Here is a 16,929-nt window from a genome sequence, read left to right as displayed (position 1 = left end):
TGAAGGACTGTTTCAAAACAAAGTGTGATAGCAGCATTACTTTTCTTTCTCCAACCTACTGCTGTTATGATTTGTTTAAATTGGATTTTGACATGTTTACATGTGTTTTTGGGTTGTTTTGCTGTTGTTGTTTTTGAGGGGCTTAAGTGGAAAACAAGTGCTTTTCAGAAGACATACATGCTATTTCAATATTCTGGTAATCTGCAAACTAGCATACAAGTTCATAGTACTGAATTATCATAACCCATGCACAAATTAGAAAGCAAAAAGTACTCTGAAAGTAACATGTGTGGGTACTGTTTCATATTCACTCCTCGTTCTTAGTTCAGGCAATATCAAAATAATTGATATTTTGATATTGGAATCATATATTTTAACCATGTCTGCTGGGAAAGTTGTGCTATGTATGCTAGAACCTGAAGGAGTGATCTCGTGGGCTGGAGCAACTCAAATTGTTAGAACTGCTCCTGACCCGTTTTTGTATTTAGTTTTGTATTCAGTTGCTAATGGTGTTTGTAGGTAATTTTATCCAGATTAAAGTTTCTTAATGTGAAAATTTAGTGAAATAAACCCTTTAAACTAGACAGGAGTTACCTGCCCTTACTGACATAACAAAACAAGGCCTGCTTACTCAGTTGCAGGGCATTTATATCATGTTACCTAATGAATTGCATGACCATAAAATATGGGGGGGAGGGGAAGGGGGATTTGCTGCCATGTTACTGGGGAAGGCTTTAGATACTGGTATTATGAACTGTGTTTCTTTGGTGAAAACTGGAAAACTTGCTACAATTGCAAAATTACTTGTTGCGTGTATTCTGATGTCTAACTCGGAAGAACCTCAGCTGGAAAAGTCTTAACAGCTTGAAGTGGGGACTAGATACTGATCAAAGAGTAGGGTGTGGACAAAAATGAGGATCCTAGGTGTTAAAGAGGAGGTCACACATGTCACATGAAAGACGAAGTGGTGAGGGGAAGTTGGACTGGGCGGATGCAGGGTATAGTAATATGGAAAGGTCTGCAGTAAACATAGCTATGAGAAAAGAGAGACTGTGATGGACATTGGCTAAGAATGTCCCAAGATTTTGGAGCAAGGTGAAAATAGGCAGAGAACATAATAAGGTACGGGCGTGTAGTGAGATCAGCAACTTCTACCTGGAATTTTGGGAAGCCAGAGAACAGTACAGAAGTCCGGGGTCAGTGGTCAAGAGATGATGAAAAACAAGTTAACAATTAGTGAATAAAGAACCAAATTGTGAATTAGAGGCCAGAAATATGTATGTGAAGCAGTAATTCTTTTTCCTTTTTGGAAGTTGAGGAGGAGGCAGAGGGACACCTGGAGATCAATCTAATAGTTTTGACAGGGAGAGGGGGCAGAAGCTGTGTATAAGGTTGTAGCCTAACCTGTTACAGTTACTCTAAGTTATGGTGCTAGTAATAGATAGTTGTGTATTGCTTTAATGTATGTTAGATCTATGTAGCAATGCTGTCAATGTTATGCTAAAATATAACTGTACTAGCACAGGGGAGAAGAGTTCTTTTTTTTGATGTTTTCCTGGATTACTGCTTGAAGCAAGGTAAAAGAGCTATAATCACTGGTTTTGGGATGTAAATGTGTGCCATGTTGAAAACTATTTCTGCAGATAAATGTGTAAGCAGTAGTTCTGTGGAAGTCAGTGTGCCTCTTACCAGTCAAGTTAATACATACCTGGTATATAACTTCACTGTAAAGGCGAAGCACTGGAAGAACTTCAACTATAAGGCTTTACTAAATATTGAGATTATAATAGTTTGGGTTTTTTTGGTTTTTTTTTTAATACATATATGCAGCTTGTTTAAAAGTTATTTTTAAAACTGTATTGAATACAAAACATAATGTTTGCTTTTTTTCTGTTAGCACCATGGAGATTTCACAGTCTCGCTTAGTGATTTATTGGAAACTTGGAAATACTTGTTATATGACAAACTGGGATTATCATATGAAAACATGACAGAACCTGAAAATTATGCTGACATGAAAAAAGCCTATCATGCCTTCTTAGCAAGAAGCAGTATGCTAGATCTAATAGATATATATCAGAAGTGCAGTGGTCTTGGAATTGTATCTGAAGATGAAAGCATAGCTTCTGTAAGTATTTTTGTTTATCTTTTTTTTTTGCTGGTGTTTGTTTTTGACATATTTTGATTCTAGTTATGGATTTATGACACTTCTAAATATAAATAGGATCTCTGAATTATTCACAAGTTACTTTGCTCTTCTACTGCAGAAACAGATGGGTTTAAATTATCAGCTCCTTTAAGGAGACCTTAAATTCACTCAAGCTATTTTTCTGTTGTCCTGCTGGCTAGGTGAGTCTCACAGCTCTTCTATGAGTGTATCACTCTTTGCCAGAAATGGAACTGAAAAATGAACTGTAGAGATTTGATAAGGCTGGAACAAAGCTTAGTGATTAACACGTCATGGAATTTTGATTGTATGTTGATAACCAATAAAAATATTTTTGATTGTTATCTTAAAATACCATGCTCTTTAAAAGCAAAAACTTCCTTACAGTACAAGTAGTTTCATGATACATTTTTCCAGAAACCACTTCAGCCACTCAGTCAGCAGCTCTGTTGCAGTTTATTGCAGGTCAGATGTTCTTATGACACTGTATGTGAGGCCATGCTCTAAGCTAGAGAATTTCTAGTGTGTATTCCACTCTTAAACTGTAAAAGTAGGAAAAGTTAATATGATTAATCTCTGGGTTTTGCTTAAAAATATATGTAAATAGCAATTAAGCTTGAAACACAACCATTCCACATGATTTTATTTGATTTTGTGCTCTCTGGACTATGGAAAGTCCAAAAGACAATGAATGTTGGATTTAGATTCAGTTACTTCTAGCTTCTAATGATAGAGAGGAATTGTCTGCTTTTACTGTCCGCTTGCAGTATTACAGACTTAAAAAATTACTGTTTATTTAATCTTCTCAATTTGATGTATGTTTAATAAAATTGTAATTTTCACATGAGGGAAGCTATAGCTATCAGTAACTGAATGCTAATTAAGCTGAAGTATGCTATGGACATGCCGTACTATAGGATATATAATAATATACCATGAATTACTAGCTACAGTGTGATTAAAACTGTTCACTTTCTAGCCCTAGTAAGAACGAAAAGATTTCTCCATGTGGTCAAATATTGCAAAAGGTTGCCCAGGGAGGATGTAGAATCTCACCTTTGGAGATACGAAAATCTGGGATCAGTATTTCACTGAGCAACCTAAAAGTAGTAAACCAAATCAGTAGCAAAACTGATCCTGCTTCAAGTATGGTTTGTATAAGATGATCTCTATAGGTCCTTTTTAACCTAAATTATTGTATGATCCTTGTAACCAGCTTGTCTAGTTCCTTGAAGGTTCAGAGAACACTGATGTGATCATCAGACACAAAAGAGATTATAACCAGAACTTAAGTAAAGGCATGGAAACTGATCTTTGTTTGGGTTTTTTTTTTGTTTGTTTTTTTGTTGGTGAGGGGTTTTTTTTATGTTTTTTATTATTATTCCTATTTTCATGGGGAAAATGAAGAACTTTCATGGGTTAATGAGCTCTTCCTAAACAGGAAAAAGATATAAGCAAAATATAAGCAGTTGCTTTTAGGGCAAATCTATTGCATAACTTAGAAAACATCTTAAACAGTTATTTTGAATTTTACATCTTTACTAAATGAATCTTATTTCTCTACTAAAACAGTTCTTCTTTTTAAGACTAAAAGCAGAAATATGTTCTAAAGGCTGTGTTAACCTCAAAATGCTAGCAAATTGGTGGAAACATGGTTTTGCAAGGTTTTAATACTACTTTTACTTTTTAGTTGTTTTCGTATTTGTTCTAATTTTTCTAATAAAGGTACAACTGTTGGAATTCATTTCTGGCATAGTGAATGTACAAGAAAATGATGGTTCTGTTGTTTTTACTCCTTCCACACCAGTCAACAGACATGGCCATGAGAATGTGAAGGTAAAAATTATTTTTGGGTCTCCTGTACTGTTCTGTATATATTGAAAAGATTTAAATATAACATAGCTTTCTTTCTGGCATTAACGTGTATTCAAACTCTATATTAATTGAGGATATTGTAGGTGTGTGCATGAGGCTAAGAGCAGAAATCTGTAGTCTGGAAGACAGGTTTTTGTGTTTTTTTTTTTTTTATGGCAGGCATTTGATGTAGATTTAATCTACTTTGAAACACAAGGAAATGAGTTCTTCTACAAGTACACCATCACTCAAACATTGTCTTGACTAAGAGTTAGTTTGCCCAATACTAAGAATTAAAGTGGTAGGTGAAGTAAACTTCAGTTTCATTCTATTAGCACCTACTCCCTTACACACAGAATAAATCTGAAGAGCCACTGCAGTGATAGCTATAGGAAAGCAAACAATGTTTGTCTGTCCCAGCAGAGGACTAGAGGACTTTCTGGGAATGCCAGATGCTTCGATTTTATCCTTTCAACCCCCAAAACTGCAATCTCTGAATACTGTTACATTGCTTTATTTACAGAAGCTTTAGTCATTTCCAAACATGCTTTCCTTGTGATAAGTGACAATTTCAATTCAATAATTAGGTACAACTCAAAATATTGCTGAACAAGAAGACATTTTCTGAGCTAGGGTTCTCCCTTGGGTAGCACTTCTGCCACTTACATAATGGCTTTTTTGCTGCTCCCACTTGTGATAGTCTGAAAAGACTATTTTTACTACACACACATTTGGTATTTTTAGTGCCTATGATTGTTGTACACATCCCATTGAATAAGAGGAAATTCCATAGTAAATATAGTTTTTTCTCATTATCTTTCCTTTTGTTAATGGCTTTTATTTGGTCTTGTCTGCTTGCAACAAAACCAAATTCTTCAGTTCTGGGACTGTTGCTCTTACAGGGTCCAGAATAGTGCTGTAATATAAGCAATTACAATCGTATGTTTTGGTTGTGTGGGTGGACCTGGGTCACAGTTTATGTCCAGACTCAATCAGTGGAATTTCTGATTGAAATCCATTGGGAGCCCAGGGAAAAATTACTGAATTTGGTGCAGAGCTGGTGAGATGTTAAGATCTTAGTCTGTTGGAAGTTAATGACAAATCCTTATGTGGTTTAATGGTGCTAGTCTTTTGCCTTGGGGTAGAGAAGAGGTTTCTAAGTAGAAATTGATAGCCAATTTTAATAACTATTAATTTAATAACTATAATATATAATATATTAATTTAATAACTATAGATTAATTTAATAACTATTAATTTAATAACTATTAATCTAATAACTATAATTTTAATAACTATTAATTTAATAACTATAGATTCAACCCTCAAATATTTTGTGAATATTCAAGTGCAGTATAAATGATTTTAACGTTAATCATGCTTGCTTTTCAATACATCCAGAATCCCCATACATATCTAATTAACAAATATATATATATATATATTTATATATGTGCAAAAGGAATACAACTTGAGACCAGTTTGTGTGATGCTTTCTCACGCAGATGGCAATCCTGGCAAAGAAGTGTGTTTGTTCATATTTAAGCCTGTTGGTGAATTCTAAGGATGATCTAGCATTGGCTCATATTCTGAATGTTCCTGACAGAGGACTTGATAGAGAAGCCTTCACTAACCTAAAACATGCCTCACAGGAGAGAAAAATGTCGATTTTCCTGGTATGTGTCATGAAAGTTGCTGTAGATCAGAAGAAATTAAAAACATCTATGAATATAAATTATTGCTTCAATCTCATGCAAGACTGACATTTGCAAGCCAAGTCAAATGCCACCATAAACATTACTTCTAGGTTCAAAAGATGCAGCAGAGATTCTATGTGAATAAATGGGTGCTTGCTTGGTCATAAGATGTAAAGATGCATGGAAAAATAATTATGTGTATGTGTACCTCAAGCTCTAAAATGTGATATTGTGAAAATGGGCATCAAGACTGTTCATCTGAAGCAGTGACTGAAATCCTGAAATGTTTCCTATCTTAAACATAAGGAATGCTTTATTATTGCTTTTAAATTTTTGAAATCTTGGTAAATAGTTTGAAGTGAGATCATGGCTATGCATAACAAAGAAAAAAGACAAAGGAAGAAAGGTGGCATTAGCCTAGATGTTGCTGCTTACCAACTAGCTATGAAAGCAACTGTGGTACACTATTCTTCCCCAGGTACATGCCAAAGCTGTACTATCACTCCCCTCCTCAGCTAACAGGGAAAATTAAATAGGATGAAAGGCTTTTGAGTCAAGATAAGGACAGGAAGAGATCATTCAGCAATTAGTCATGAGTAAAACAGTCTACTTAATGGAAATTGGAACAGGGTAATAAGAAATAAACCTGATTCTTAAAACACTTTCCTCCTACCCCTCTCTTCTTCCCAGGCTTAACTTCACTCCTGATTCTTTACCTCTTCACAGTAGTGCACGGTCACAGGGAAATAGGGGTTGTGGTCAGTTCATCACATGTTGTCACTTCCCCTCTTTGACTTCTCACACTCTTCCCCTGTTCCAGCATAGAGCCCTTTCCATGGGAAACAGTCCTCCCCAGACTTGAGTTGTATCCTCCCACAGGGTGCAGTTCTTCACAGGCTGCTCCAGTGTAGGTCCCTTTAGTGGGGTGCAGTCCTTCAGGAACAGACTGCTTCAGTGTGGGTCCCCTGTGGAATCACAAATCCTGCTAGCAAACTTGCTGCTCCAGTGTGGGCACCACTCTCCATGGGGCCACAGGTCCTGCCAGGAGCCTGTTCCACTACAGATTTCCCATGGGGTCACAGCCTCCTTTACTCATCTGCCTGCTCTGGTGTGGGATCCTTCATGGGCTGCAGGTGGATATCTGCTGCATCTGGACCTCCATGGGTTTTGGGGGGACAGTCTGCCTCACTGTGGCCTGCACCACTGCCTGCAGGGGAATCACTGCTCCAGCAACTGGAGCACCTCTTTCCCTCCTTCACTGACCATGATGTTTGTAGCACTGCTTCTCTTACATATTTTCTCCCCCTCCAGCTGCCACTCTACAGTTGTTTGGTTTTTGGGTTTGGTTTTTTTTTTTTCTGTCCCTTCTCAAATATGTTATCTTATAGGTGCTGTCACTGTCACTGGTCAGCTAGTCTTTGGCCAAGTGGCAGCTCCACCTTCGAGCCAGCTGGTATTGGCTCTATCAGATGCAGGGAAAGCTTCTAACAGCTCCTTACAGAAGCCACAGATACCAAAAAACTTTCCATGCAAACACAATACAGCAATGAGGTTTACTAATTATTGTGAAGCAGTATTAACATTAGCAAAACCAACCCACATATTACAGTGCATTTCAGTTTTAAAGTTCTGTAAGTATCTTGGCTATACTAGCACAGCATTTTCTGTGCATATGTTAAACTTGAGACATCTGGAACCTAAAGTATTTCTGTGTACAAACTGCTTTCCTTAGAGCAACCATGTCATAAACCCCTGACTTCAACCTGGATACTAGAAGAGAGGGCAAAATTTGAAAGGGCAGTGCAGTTTCTTCACCTTTGACTCAGAATTTGGAAAAGGTAATGCTTTCCAGTCATTGATAAGTCTTGAAATACTCTTCAAGACATGACTGATATGGTACACTCATGATCTCAAAGGCACAGAATTGGGAAAAACCCCTCAAGACAGTGGTATACTCTTTCCTCAGTGCTCTTGTATAGGAATATAAAAAGCTACAGAATCAATGCGCAATGCTTACAGAGGCTTGTGAGGTGCATTTATACTTCAATTTGGACTTATAGTCTTCACAGAGCCATCTCAAAAATAGTTGGAATAAGAAGAGTAAGAATTCTTCCTCCAAAGAACCACCATAGGCCCTCATATTCAAAATAATCAAATTTTACATGCACAGTGGCCTCAGTGCAGACAACAGCAGACCAATGAAAAATGGTATGGGTATGTAGCAGTCACTGAAGCAGCTGCTTTCTCTGACTTTTATGGTTGAATAAATATGGAATATTTGTGAAATCCTAGTTCCAGAATTAATTATTTTAGCTCCTAATGCTCTGTTAACATTGCATAAAAAAAAAAGTATATATTTGGACTGGATTTATTACCTCTTCCTCATGGTTGCCAGAGGGGAAACTTCTCTACCGTGTAAAGAAGTCGTCTTTTCTGGCATCTGTGTATTGTAGAAATCTTTCAAAGCCAGAATATTTTCCATTGGGAAGGCAAGGTCCTATGAACTGTACTTGATCCACAGGAAATCTTTAACACAAAGGCAAGAATATTGGCAGGTTTACTTTCTTTGCTAGAGTAATTCCAGTTGTATTCTTTCCAGTCCGAAGAGCTTTATGATTTAGCTGTATAGTCTGAAGTTAAAGTGTATATGTAGAATTAATATTACTGCATCTGTCTCAAGCATATTGGCTTGTTACCTTTGCTTTCACCTTTCTGAAGAACTGCCAGGCTTTTTATGCTGACTATTGCCTTAAACTTTGAAGGATTATCATCTAAACCATACTGCTTTTGGGACATTTCTTCTTTTACTGTTTTTATGGCATATAAAAATATATAGAAAAATTCAGAATTGTGTACTTGTGATAACTTGTTATTTTTCAGAAGCTTTGATTATATGTTATTTTTATTTGCACCCTTGAAAATAGATGCACTACTGTGGTCACCTTTTGTGTGCATGTGTTAAAATTGTTCTTGCGTTAGAGAGATTTCTGAATAGAAGAATAGTTTATATGGGATCAGCATGAGCATTTCAACAGCAGCAGCAACAACAACAAAAAAAATCTATACCATGTGTTAATAAAGTTTTTTCCAGAGCTGTCAAGAAACCAATGTAAATATCAGATTAACTGGGTCATTTCTGCTTTGGCTTGTGGTTGGGTTTTTTTAATACTGCTGCACCGTAAGTATTGATCTTGCAAGTATTCATGATGAGATATACCAAGTTCGCCAATAAGATTTGTTCTATTAAATTCAGTTAAATTTCTTCCATCAACCAGCTGTTATACACTCTAAAAATCTTTAGAAGAGGCTTACTTCATCACACATACATTTTGTATATATCTACAGTTTCATGTTTCTGCATATTTTTCCTAATAGATGGCAACATCTTTTATCCGAACTGTAGAAATTGGAGGAAGAGGCTGTGCATCTTCATTGTTTGATCCTTTAAAAGCCCATGTAAAGGGACTTTCTAACTTAATTAATTTTATTGATAAACTACAAGAAATTCTTGGTGAAATCTTAAATCCAAGGTAATAGAATTTTCTGTTATATATGTCTTGTCAAGCACCCTTTTTTCTTGTGTGCATGTCTTGAGGAATGAAAGAAAATGTACTTGCTTACTTATTTAATAATTCAGAATAAATGTTTACAACTAGAACCTTAATAGCAAATAGACATATGAAAAACAGTTGTCAAGCTCATATATTTTTATCAAATCAGTGTGTGTATGGCTACTTGGTTTAGTTGCATAGTTGTTGATGAACTTCCAATGATTTCAGTCTAGTGGCTCTGGTAAGTACATAGACTGATATGTGCTTTAGTTCTTGCTAGTTAATGACTTCCTTAGTACAGCTTAGCTGTACTGCGGCATTTCTGGTATTTCTTGTACTGCATATGGGCTTTATAACCTCACAATGTAGAATACTAGTATTGTTTTTACATATGTATCTATGTAGTAGCTCAGTGCTTACAGAAATATACCAGGTAGTTGGCTATCTTTGGAAGAATCTTCATGAGTATGCTGAAGTTCTCAAATGTTATAGAACTAGTATACAGCTTAGAAACTGTAAGCGTCACAATACTAGTGAACAGAAAGATATTAGTGTTCTCTAGTGTTTGGAAAGCTCTATGAGTGAGGACTGTCTATATGCCCTGCCTGTGATATGACAGTTAACTATGAATTCCAGAAAATACAGCTCTACATTAGTAGTTCTAAACTAGTTCTGCCACTACTGCAATCTAAAGCGCAGAGAGAAAGAAGCTACAATGCAGCAAAAGTTTCAGCTGCTTAGTCTTTAGAAACCTGTTGAGAAATCTAAGAGCAAACTGGCCAACCAATCTGTGGTATTGCTGTTTCTCTGATGTAGAGATTAGCTGAACTGTAAAATCCAGGTCTCAGTATTTGCTATGCCACAAATGGCCAGTATTCGTGGGTTTTTTACTTACCCACTGTAACAAGATGAAACTGTTATCTTATGAAATACTCGGATAAGAAGATGAACAATAGATATGAGGGATGGGAAGGTTGTCAGTGGGAAGTCAATTGAAATATCATGATTTGGTTTAAATATGGCACGGCATAAGCAGATGTGGTAACAGGAGAAATGGGAAGATATGAACTTTGGTTTCAGTGTATTTACTGAGCAGAACCAACATTCTTATGAATCTCTGAAGTTTTGAAATAGTGCAGCTTTTCCTTTCCTCATTCTCTAAATGTTTAAGATTAGAAGAAATCGCTGGTGTTTTAAGAATCAGTAGCATGAATATTCCCTAAAGTTAGTGGTTGCTGTAAGACTTGTAACCCTAAAGCTATTTACACATTCTGTATGAGTAAGACTAGGACAATGTTTATGCAGTAAATAGCTAGAATATGCTACTTTTTGTGTCTTGTTTCTTGACAAGAAACTTATCAATGTTGTGGTTGTCAGTGAAGTGAATGATTATTATATACCTAAGGGTCTGGAAACTCTTTTCTGTTGGTATAAATAAAAAAGCGTAGCACTAATCAATCATCCTGGAAATCCTTCTTTTTTAGGTCAAACTATAAAGCTTCCTGCACCTGGAAAAATCTTGCTTGTTTCTAAAATTAGTTTTTTCAAGTTCGTAGAAGATGTGTAACTTAAAAACTGAATGATGGAAAAGCAGTTGCCTTACTGCATGCTGCACTTGTTAGTCCATATAGATGTTTGTGTGTATACATATGCATACTTTAAAAGTCCCTACTGATTTTGTAGAGTAGAAACGTTGGTAGATGTGTAGTAAATTTTCTTCAGTCGGGCGCTGACTTTGCTGTAAGCACTGACCACTAGGTGACACTATTGCACAGCTCACGTTAGTAGCTGTTTAAAGTTAACTATTGTTTCATTCAACACATTTGAGCAAGCATGATGCTTTGGAGTGGGTCTACATTTCAGGTCAGTGAGTAGTTTTCTACAGTCAGCTGTTGAAATTATACAGCTTGACTTGATTGTGTTTGTGCATTAGTACACTGAGCTTTACCTTGACAGGGAAATGCTAAGGTGTTGCTGTGATTGCATCTGGAGGTGCAATAGTATTTGGGGAGAGAAAGCATATGCAACTTTATCTGGTTTTGTGCCAGATGTTTGAGTTAATTGAGTAGTGTCCATGCAGCCCTGGAGTTGTGTTCTTAAGTTGCTGGGAAGTTGTTCAAATGTGCAAAACTGCCTATATGGCTCCTTAAACATAGTGTCCTGGGTTCAGATGTAGCAGTTAATTTTATCCTTCCTAGTAGCTGGTGCAGTGATGTGTTTCGGCTTTAGTCTAAGAACAGTGCTGATAACACACCAATGTTTTTAGTTGCTGCTCAGTAATTCTTACCCCGACCAAGGACTTCTCAGTCTCATGCGCTGCTAGTGAGGAGGAGCACAGGAAGCTGGGAGGAAGCAGAGACGGGACACCTGACCCAGAGTAGCCAAAGGGGTATTCCATACCGCAGCATGTCATGTCCAGAATATAAATTGGTGGGTGTCACCTGGAATGGACAAATTGCTGCTTGGGTCAGACTGGGTATCAGTTGGCGGGTGGTGAGCAGTTGTGTACCACTGCTGTTTGTTTTTGCTTTTGCTTTTTTTCTTTTCCCTTTTTAGTTTTATATTCTCTCCCCTTGTTATTTCCCTTATTATTATTATTAGTGTAGTTTTGTATTATACTTTAGTTATTGGACTGTTATCTCTACCTGTGGACTTTGCATACTTTGGATTCTTTTCCCCATCCCGCCTGGAGGGAGGAGGTAAGGGGGAGGAGTTGGGAGGGTGTGTGGGCGAATAGCTGCATGAATCTGAGTTATCAGCTGGGCTTAAACCATGGTGCTTAGGAACACAGAGTAATTCAGGTTGGAAGGAACATCAGGATACTTTTGGTCCAACATCCTGCTGAAAGCAGGCCCAGTTACAGGGTCAGCTGAGGTTAATCAGGGCTTTATCCAGTCAAGCTTTGTGCAATCTTCATCCTTGAGGTTTTCAATCTCCCTCTTGGCAACCTGTTCCACTGCTTGAGTGTCCTCATGATTAAAAGTTTTGGTGACCATGTCCATTGCTGTTGTCCCCCACCCTCTTCCAACATACTGAGTAGGACCTCTCTTGTTTCAGTTTGTGCCGGTTGTCTCTTTTCCTTTCATTAACTGCTAATGTGAGAAGCCTGGCTCCATCTTCTTGGTTACCTTTTCATAGATATCAGAAAGCTGTAAGTAGATCCCTCTTCTCATCTCCAGGCTGAACAAGCTGTTCCCTTAGCTGTTTCTCACAGGGCATGACTCCCAGACCATCTTGGCAGCCTCTGTTGAGCTTGTTCCACTTTATCAGTGTCTTTTCTGGTCTGGAGGGCCCAAAACTGGATGAAGTATTCTAACTTTCATCCAACAAGTGCTGATTAGAGAGGGATAATCACATTCCTCAGACTACTGGCTATGCTACTGCTGAAATGGCCAAGGATACTGTTGGCTGCCTTTGTTGCCAAGGCACGCTCCTGGCTTACCGTTAGGTTGCTGAACATGCACCAGGACTCCCAGGTTCTTTTACATGGAGCTGGTCCTTGGACTGTATCACTGCAGGGGGTTATCCTTTTCCAAGACTTCTTGTACCCTGCTGAATTTCATAGGGTTCCTGTCAGCCCATTACTCCTGTCTCTGTAGGTAACTGCATGGCAGCTCTGCCCTCAGGTATATTGACTGTTCCATCCAATTTGGTGTCATCTGCAAACTTGATGAGCATGGTTTTTATCACCAATTCGATGCCAAGGATATTTAAAAGAAAAAACCAGGTTTCAGGCTAGGCCCTGGTGGTATTCCATTTGTTACTGGCCCACAGGTACAGTATAACATATTTATTATCTTCTGAGCTTGATCATCCAACCTGTTTTTACTCAGTTGTCTATCCATCCGGACTGTAATATCCAGACTTGTATGTTGAGAATATTTTCTGTCAGTGTTGAAAGCCTTGCTACAACCAAGGTAAATTTTTCCAGGTCTGCAAACCCAGACATTTTATTATAGGAGGTAAACAGATTAGTTAGGCATAATTTACACTTGATAAATTCATGCTTACACTTACCAGATACCACCTAATCCTTCACATGTGCAGAAATGTTTTCTTACAGTGTTTTCTCAGGGAACAAAGTGATGCAGCTGAATCTGTAGTTCCCCAAACTGTTATTTTGGTCTTTTTTTGCAAACATTTGCTTTTCTCTATTTGTCTGGGAGCTCCCCTGATCACTATGACTTTTCAAAGATGGCATAGAGTGGCCTTATGAGGACATCAGCCAGTTCCATTAGTGCTCTTGGATGCAGCCAATTTGGTCCTATGGACTCACACTGGAACAGTTCTGTTGAGTGAACTCTGACTTGATCCTTATTTGCTGCTTGCACGTCTCTGAAAACTTTCTCTAATCAGAGGTATGGATGAAAACTGAATCAAAGAAGTCATTGAGTTCCCTCAGTTTCATTTGTTCCACTGTTGCAAAATCTCCTAGCTTGCAGTAAAGGTCCCTCTTTGTTCAGCCTCTTAATACAAAAGCAGCAGGTGAAGCTTCAACATTCTTTGCAAGTCTCAGCTCCAGCTGAGCTTTGGCTTTCCTGACAGCATCCCTAAATGCCGAGGAAATGTTTCTAGGTTATTCTTTTGTAACCTGTCCCTTCTCCATCCCGTGTAAAGCCTTTTTGCATCGAAGCTCACTGTTTAGTTTACTGCTTAGCCAAGCCAGTCTACTGATATTTCTAAATGTTTTCCTGAGTATTGTGGTGGACTGTTCCTGTGCTTGTAATATGCTGTCATTAACACATCAGCTTTCTTGAGCTCTTTTGCTTTTAGATCTTTCTCACAAGGGATTCCATGGACCTGTTCACTGTAGAGCGTGAAATGTGCTCTCCTGAAGACAACAGTCTATAATCTGCTACTTGCTTTCCTCACTGGCCTAGGATCTTGAACTCCATGATTGCTACAGCCAAGGCTGCTGTTGATGTTTTTTGTTTCCTCCACATCCCCGGCTGATTCTTCCTTGGTGATAGCAGACCCGGCTGTGTGCTGCCCATCCAGTATCCCTGTTACCCTCTAGAAGTCTTGACTTCTTGCATCCCATTTTGATGCTCTTCCAAAAGACAGGGTGGTAGAATTCCCTGTAAGAACCAGAGTCTGTGATACAGAACCTCCTGAGAGTCACTTTAAGAGTACTTTGCCCATTTCTTCAGTGTTGGGTTGTCTATAACAAATACTGACCCTCATTCACAAGCTCTCAACAAGCGTCTTGTTTCTTCAACAGAAGAGCTCCTCCATACCTCTGAGCTGCTTTTGCATACAGAGGGTACCCCGTGACTCTGTGCCTTTTGCATTTGGTTGTATTAATCCTTTGCGGTACTCCAGCTCCCAGGTTGTCCCACCATGTCTTGGTTATTCCTTCTAATTGTTTTATTGGCTAAATCTCTTTACACTTTTTAGAATATTTGCAGTGTGCTGTTTCTCAGTAAAATACTGAGAACATAGACACACTAGTTTCTCAAGTCATGAAATCATGAAATGAAGAATATTGAACATCACTGAAGAATGTCTTGGTGCTAAATATGTTATGTAGAGTGAGTCAAATTAAGACTATATTACTGTTCTACCATGTTAAATATTGTGCTTGTGTTTTAATTATAAATATTCTTGCATTTTGAAGAAAGTAAAAAGTATTGTAAAGATTTATCTAAGAAAATAATTATAAGTGGAAAAAATAGGTTTAAACCAGACTCTTAAATTTTCCCTGAAAAAGCTTGCCACTTCAAGGACTAACATGCTTTAACAAAGTTTTGAAGTAAATGATCTGCTTTCCCCACACATTCAGCTTTATAATGGAAATACTGATATACCTTAATCTGATTGTCTTCATTTAAACTTAATGTTAAGACTGTTTAAAATATATATTTAGAGATAGATAATTTTTAAAATAAACTTAATTGTGGCTTAAATTGGATTTTCAAGAAAGCAGAAATCTGGTAGAAAAAGCTCATCTTTTGAGGGTAAGTCTGACTTAAATTATCACGGTTGAAGTGTGGTATCTCAGATGCTCCAATTGTGCAATACTGCATTTAATTAAATTGTGATTTTTGTAAGTTGCTGTCCCTTTCCTTAACTTTCTAATTTAGGCTTGTGCTGGAGAGCACACGGACTATTTTGTCCTAAATATTCAAGTGTAGTCCCTTTAATTAAAAAGACAATATGGAGGCTGGGGTTGTGTGACACTCTGATATCAGTGCTGGATTGAAAAATTTGACTCTCATGTGATCATAACAGATATTGTTAGTTCTTCCATTTCTAAGGCCTCCCTTTAATCTAGATTTGAGAAGAAGTCTGGCAGCTCCCTGTCAATAATTCCCATCCTGACAATTTTCAGTAAATTGCAGGGAAGTGATTATGTCCAGAGGGAACTGTTAAACTGGGTATGCTATGGAGGAACAATGGAACTGTAGGATGGAATGCACATGGCTGCTCATCAAGTATCTTATTATGAGAAGTTTATTTACTTTTATAGTAGCTACGTCACTGGACTTGAAGAGGTATTACTTGGCATGGAGAAAATCCAAAAGTAATCATGGTGGGAGCAGACACTGACAGAAAGCCAAATTTGTTTTTTTTTGCAATAAGTTCTTGGGAAGATACCAGACCTTTTAGATGGTGGCACTTCCTGAGGAAGAGTCATTCTGCTTTCTTCCACCAAGGAAAAATCTAGACATCTTTGGCAATAGAGCAAAAGCAGCAGCAGCAACATGGAAAAAATAGCAGCAGGATTCTTTTTTGCTGTGCTTATTGTTGATTTAATAGACTGCAAAACTGTGAAGGGCCTAAAGTAGGGTCTTCACCTACTGTTTAGTTCTGTATGGTTTAAAAAATTAGAGTAATAATGCATATGTTCATTGTTTCAGGTGGAATTTTTGAGTGATAAGTGCTTTGATGTAGTTATTTTTTTATATTCAAGATTTAGATAACTTCATTGATACAATTTTGTTGTAGAAAATCTGAAATTAATTAAATATGAACTATTTATTTATAAATTAAATTGCAATTCTTTGTGTAGCTCTAAATTAAAAATAAAAAGGTTAACTTTTTATCAAGTTCTAAAACAACTGCCTAAGTCCGTGACAAAGATAAAGGCTGTGATCCCCTCCCACCCCATGGCCACCAGGTGTGAGTAGTCTGTGTCAAGACATTTGTTCCTGGTATATAAGTAGATAGCTATACATTTGTCATCTATTATTTTACCTCTGTTGGAAAAGTTGAAATGAATGAGTAAAAATATTTACCTTATTATAATAGAATTTTCATATATTTTTTCTGTTCTTGGAATAGGCTTCATGAGTCTGTTCTGCTTTTTATCAAGTTTTGAATGTAGTCCATATCCTCAACTTTTTTTTTCTTCTGCATGTTACTTTAGTGTTTTCTACAAAAGATGTATTTCAGAAAATACATAAAAGTACTTCTGCATCATATTAACTTTGCACACTAAGGGGCCCCAGTTCTGTAAGAAGAGCTCTTGCCAATGTCATGTAGATTTTAGGTAGGCAGAGGAACTTGTTTATATGATAATCTGAATAAGAACGAAATAGGCGAGGAATTCAGTTTCTTATAAAGTAGTTACCTGGACATAAGAAAAGATGGTTTGATAAGGAAAATGTGATAGAAATAGATGGGATTAGGACACAGATGATGTAAGGCAAAAAGGTTC

General features: G+C 37.4%; 1 protein-coding gene across 11 annotated transcripts in view; it reads left to right on the top strand.

The window, feature by feature from the left end:
• Nucleotides 1–16,929, top strand: part of PARPBP (PARP1 binding protein) — a 51,749-nt gene that overhangs the window by 3,719 nt on the left and 31,101 nt on the right. For 9 of the 11 annotated variants that reach the window (XM_065680363.1, XM_065680360.1, XM_065680373.1 and 6 more), the window contains exons 3-6: nucleotides 1,898–2,128; nucleotides 3,893–4,003; nucleotides 5,527–5,697; nucleotides 9,094–9,248. In XM_065680363.1, the coding sequence (XP_065536435.1) occupies nucleotides 1,898–2,128; nucleotides 3,893–4,003; nucleotides 5,527–5,697; nucleotides 9,094–9,248 (668 nt within the window). The remainder of the gene's footprint in view (nucleotides 1–1,897; nucleotides 2,129–3,892; nucleotides 4,004–5,526; nucleotides 5,698–9,093; nucleotides 9,249–16,929) is intronic. The other 2 variants (XR_010613058.1, XR_010613059.1) reach the window with 1 other exon arrangement.

Source organism: Lathamus discolor, chromosome 1 (assembly GCF_037157495.1).
Source record: "Lathamus discolor isolate bLatDis1 chromosome 1, bLatDis1.hap1, whole genome shotgun sequence".
Lineage (NCBI taxonomy): Eukaryota > Metazoa > Chordata > Aves > Psittaciformes > Psittacidae > Lathamus > Lathamus discolor.
This window is presented reverse-complemented; position numbering and strand designations above follow the sequence as displayed.